Source organism: Diabrotica undecimpunctata, chromosome 3, assembly GCF_040954645.1.
Source record: "Diabrotica undecimpunctata isolate CICGRU chromosome 3, icDiaUnde3, whole genome shotgun sequence".
Classification (NCBI taxonomy): domain Eukaryota; kingdom Metazoa; phylum Arthropoda; class Insecta; order Coleoptera; family Chrysomelidae; genus Diabrotica; species Diabrotica undecimpunctata.
The window spans coordinates 20,484,302-20,490,301 of record NC_092805.1 but is presented as its reverse complement, the minus strand read 5'-3'; the positions used below and the strand labels follow the sequence as shown (position 1 = coordinate 20,490,301).

Genomic DNA, 6,000 nt, shown 5'->3' with positions numbered 1-6,000 from the left:
TAAAATTGGAAATAATATTTTTATTTTATTTAAACTGTAATATACTTAAGGCAAATGGCGGCTTATTTGATGTTTTCACGAAGTAGATCCCATTTGTTCTGAAACATAAAATAATTTATTAATTAGATAAAACTAATCTTAGACTAGGATTAGATCTCTTTAGCCGTCTATAATGCGCTAAAGATAAGGGGTTTAAAAGCGACGAGATTTTACTATTTCAAAAACTCAATTCATAAATTCAAATTTATAATAGTCGCAATATCTCCGGTTCTAATCAACAAAATTTGATGTTTCTTTTTTAAATTTAGGTACGTTGCGGCGTAGATTATAAACATGCATTAGGTAATTTGTGAATTGTTCATTTAACTGAATAATTTGTTTAAACAATTTAAAATAATTATTTATTTTGCAAAATTTTACTTTTCCATTCTTATTATTACTAGAAAAGGTTATAAAATAAAAAGCAACTAAAATATTTATATATTATAGTTATAAATATCTGTTATCAATAAATTTTACAAAAAAATAATTTTTTATTTGAAAATCAGATCTCCTCAGATCTTTCTTGAAATATGCTTATTATTTTTACAATTACTTTTTCTCAAAAACATTACAAATGTATTTTACATAGACTGTATATCCATAGGTCGCCGGTTCATATCCGGCTCGAAGGACCAATGGCTAAAATGGATGGACAAATATAATTCGAATGCCCTTATCTCCAACTTCTCGTTCGAGGATGTGAAATAATTTCTGAAGTCGTGGAGTAAATGTTTTATTGGTAGCTAATAAGTACAGTCGACGGAACTTCAAACAATGACTTCTGTATGATGTAAATGATCTAATTATACTATGCGCTAAACATCGTTAAAACCCAATTTATAATCTCATAAATAAAGCGACAAGTCATCACAAAGTCCATGTAATTTTCAATTTTGTACTTTGTACGAGTATTTTCCGGACTCGGAAGTTTTGCAATAATTTAGCAAGTTATCGATTTCTAACGGAAGGTCAGTATCCTCGTATTTAAAGTGTATTATAGATTCTACAACAATTATGTACAGGGAAATTAGAAAGTTAAGATTAATGTGAGATTACAAATTAAGGATTTATACACAAATTAATTGTTATAAATTTTCTGTATAGGGTGAAATGGGGTAACTGTGGTTTGGGGTAACTGTGGCACCCATTATTGTCTTTTTAATTAACAAGATATTATAAAATTTACAGTACATGTTTGTTTAATCTCTCAGTAGTAACTAGTGACAAATTCTTGGAGATATTCAGCTACAAAAACAAAAATTCAGTTAGCAACTAACAGCCTGACCATCATCTTTTTATTTAAGCAAATTGCGTCGTAGTTGACTTAAATTTCAAAAACTTGGTTCAGTACAGAAGCAGTGCTAATTGTCAATACATGCTTCAGAAAATAAACTAGAGGCACCATCTAGCGGTCGGTAACCAGAGTATAAGAAGAATAGTTTGGTAATTGAGAAGGGTTCCACAATTGTCCTGACATGACACGCGATCGGTGCAACCAAAGAATATAGACGCATATGCGTCTATATTCTTTGGTGCAACTGTGAAAGGTGATATCGGGGCAATTGTGGTTCCAAGAGTTTCGAGGTTCGTTTGATTAAAACTTATTTTTTGAGTGCAAAAATGCCAAGAAAGTATATTAAAAATACTATCAATCTTGATGTCGGAAATAGGTATTCACAAGAAGCAGTAGAAATGATAATAAGAGATGTGAAATCGGGAAAATCTTCACTAAAGAAGGCTGCAATGGAGCATAGCGTACCGAAATCGATAGAAAAACCGAAAAAAAAATTAAACTCTATTTCCTATATTCACCTATGACAGGTGTGATTTGTGATTTATGAGTAAAACTGCCCTTTCTAAAGAAGATGAAGACATTTTGGCTTCTTGGATAAAAACTATGAGTAAGTGGTGGTTTGGACTTTTTTGAAAAGACATACTCACCACTGTACAGTTATATGTTAAGCAAACATCTGAGGGTGTTCAGCAAACACCCCTTTAAAGAAGCAAAGCCTGGTGAAGATTGGTTTCTGAATTTTTCAAAACGCAACCTACTTTCTATTAAAAAATCTGAGATAATTGAGGCATCACGTGTAAAACAATAAAGTAACTTATTTGTTGTTTACAGTTTCTTTGATCAACTGGAAACTATTATGAATAATATGAAACTGCATCAATACCCTACTGGGATATGGAATGCAGATGAAACGGCTTTGAATTATGATCCCAGTCGTACTAAGGTTGTAACTGGAATCGGAGAAACAGGACAAAGGCAAATTACAGGTTCAGGAAAACAACAAGAGTTTTGGCATGTGCTAATGCCAACGGATCCATATTGTCACCTATGATACTCCACAAGGGCAAAAGATTATGGGGAAATATGTTTGGTACAGATGAGTATCCAGAGATATCTTACTACGTATCCGTAAATGGTTGGATGACTGACCCAGTATTTTTTTATGGTCCAAAAACGTTTTTTTTTTTTTGTAAAACTGCATTCAAACTCTTTTGATTTATGATTGTCATTTATCGCAAATTTTACCCGAACTGATTGCGTTGGCTATAGCAGAATATGTGACTATTCTTAAATTACCGCCACATACTTCTGCAATATTACAGCCTTTGAATGTGTCTGTGTTTAAAGGGCTCAAATCTTTATGGGATGCTTCGTTAACAGATTGGCAGAGCAAAAATTTAGGAAAACAAGTAACAAAATGCAAATTTTTCAACCTGTTGGGAAAAGCTTGGCGCACTATTCGAGATCCTCTAGTGTAAAATTGTAAAATCCAGAAATAGAAAAGGGCTAGCTAGGGTTCTAAGAGTCGTAGGGCATTGTATTTTTGTTTAAATTCGTGTAAAAATGACAAAAATTTGAATAAAAAAATTAACTTCCTATATGTTGATGCATCTGAGTGATTTTAAATGTTTATAAGCTTAAAAATCACAGTACTTTCGTAAACCTATTGCACAATACACATTACATGCACCGACCTTTCTTCAGAGGATCGCGACACCCGACAGAAAATTCGTGGATTGAGTATTCTTTGTAACTCTTGTAGCTCAAATATCTCTAATATTTCGGAAAAGATTTTCTCCTAGACTTTAAAACGGAAATTCGTACGAAAATTGATGATTTTGATAATAAAATAACTGAGTTAAACAATAAGCTCAGCCAGATTGATTTATTTAAGTCTACCGAATTCACGGATACTATTGCTAACGAAGCTGTAGATCGCATAACACGTGCTTAAAATATTTGAATTAGAAACGTAACAGAATCTTCCTTTGGCGATGCACAACGCAGAAAAGATGACGACACAAATAAGGTTAAGCTTGTTTTGGAAACTGTTTTCTGCCAGGAAAAGCAAATGACTTTTAAAGAGTCGGCAAGGCGAATCCACGATTTCCCCGAATGATAAAGGTTGTAATGGGTTCGGAATACCACGTTAAAGATATTCTGATAAATAAAGCAAAACTTCTGGAGAACAAAGCCACGGAAAAATTCTCAATAATTAACGAATTATTAATTAATTATTTTAATTATTTCGATTAAGGATGACTTGCTGATTAAAAAAATCTAAACATGTGGCAAAAAATTATGCACCATTTTGCCGGAAAATCGAAAAAACTGTAGACCATTGGATTTTTATCAAATTTCGTTAATCGGCTATATTGGCGTCAATTTTGGTCCGAGAGTCAAGCGAAGGGACATTTCCTACATCAAATTGGCCGCTCGTTCTTCTGCCATACTCTGAATTTTGCTACATCTAACGGTTCGTGAAAAAAATTTCCACTGGGATGTATGTATTCGCTGAAAATTTCGAGAAAATTAAAAGTGTATATTTTGTTTGAAATTTGAATTATTTCGATTAACCCTTAATGACTGGCTATTTCTATATACTAATTTAGATTCACTTTCGATTGACGAATTTGTATGCACAGTGCAACTTCTTAAACCGGACATTATTTGCATTGCCGAATCTTGGCTTAAACTCTCAATTCCTGACTCCTCTATTAATATAAATGGATATATAATATATCGTAAAGACAGAGAAAATCGTGTGGGTGGCAGTGTATGAATTTATTTATTAATTATTATTACCACAACTTACAAAATTAACATTAAGCTATTAGATATTCCTGAAATAGACTCAATTCACTTATCTGTTACTAAAAATCCTTTTTGCCTTAATTTAGTATGTATATATCGTCTACCTGTTACAATACTTGCACACGATAATGTTTTCTTTACAAAACTTAAAGAACTATCATCTCTTGATAATCTTATCATTACTGGAGATTTATATTTCTCAGAGATCACCTGGCTAATAACTTCATTATCCGACGCGGAAAACGCTCATAATTTGTTTAAAAGCTTTGTAGTAAATTTAAACCTAATACAGCTATCACAGAACCTACTAGTTTCCTACATAAAATTGGCCGCTCGTTCTTCTGCCATACTCAGAATTTTCCTACATCTAACTGTTCGTGAGAAAAATTTCCACTTGAATGTATGTATTCGCTGAAAATTTCGAGAAAATTAAAAGTGTATATTTTGTTTGAAATTTGAATTATTTCGATTAAGGGTGACTTGCTAATTAAAAAAATCTAAACGTGTGGCTAAAAATTATGCACCGTTTTGCCGAAAAATCGAAAAAACTGTAGATTTTTTAATTCAATTTTTCCTCTTTTCCGACAAACTGGGGTTAAGAGATCAGAAAAAACACATGTTTGAAATAAGCTGGACCAAGTGCATGTACCAAAACATTAAACAAAATTTTATTTTTGAAAAATTTGGAAAACATTTTTTACCCTTCGATTTTTATCAAATTTGGTTAATCGGCTATATTGGCGTCAATTTTGGTCCGAGAGTCAAGCGAATACACATTTCCTACATAAAATTGTCCGCTCGTTCTTCTGCCATAGTCAGAATTTTCCTACATCTAACGGTTCGTGAGAAAAATTTCCACTTGGATGTCTGTATTTGCTGAAAATTTCGTGAAAATTAAAAGTGAATATTTTGTTTAAAATTTGAATTATTTCGATTAAGGGTAACTTGCTGTTTAAAAAGAAATTAACATGTGGCTAGAAATTATGCACCGTTTTGCCGAAAAATCGAAAAAACTGTAGACCATTGGATTTTTATCAAATATCGTTAATCGGCTATGTTGGCGTCAATTTTTATCCGAGAGTCAATCGAATGGACATTTCCTACATAAAATTGGCCGCTCGTTCTTCTGCCATACTCAGAATTTTCCTACATCTAACTGTTCGTGAGAAAAATTTCCACTTGGATGTATGTATTCGCTGAAAATTTCGAGAAAATTAAAAGTGTATATTTTGTTTGAAATTTGAATTATTTCGATTAAGAGTAACTTGCTAATTAAAAAAATCTAAACACGTGGCTAAAAATTATGCACCGTTTTGCCGAAAAAACGAAAAAACTGTAGATTTTTTAATTCGATTTTTCCTCTTTTTCGGCAAACTGGTGTTAAGGGATCAGAAAAAAACACATGTTTGAAATAAGCTGGACCAAGTGCATGTACCAAAACATTAAACAAAATTTTTTTTTGGAAAATTTGGAAAAAATTTTCCAAGGGGGCACCCTTGGATTTTTATCAAATTTTGTTAATCGGCTATATTGGCGTCAATTTTGGCCTGAGAGTCAAGCGGATACACAATCCCTACATAAAATTGGCCCTTTATTCTGCCATACTCAGAATTTTCCTACATCTAATGGTTCGTGAGAAAAATTTCCACTTGGATGTCTGTATTTCCGGAAATTTTCGTGAAAATTAAAAGTGAGTATTTTGTTTGAAATTTGAATTATTTCGATTAAGGGTTACTTGCTGATTAAAAAAATCTAAACATGTGGCTAAAAATTATGCACCATTTTGCCGGAAAATCGAGAAAACTGTAGATATTTTAATTCGATTTTTCCTCTTTTCCGGCAAGCTGGGG

At 32.4% G+C, this 6,000-nt stretch overlaps 1 protein-coding gene across 1 annotated transcript in view; it reads right to left on the bottom strand.

Moving 5' to 3' along the window:
• LOC140436540 (phospholipase A1-like) overlaps positions 1-6,000 on the bottom strand; it is a 234,149-nt gene continuing 228,149 nt past the window's right edge. Inside the window, exon 6 of the mRNA XM_072525442.1 lies at positions 1-98. Within this exon, the coding sequence (XP_072381543.1) occupies positions 26-98 (73 nt within the window). The 3' untranslated portion in view covers positions 1-25. The remainder of the gene's footprint in view (positions 99-6,000) is intronic.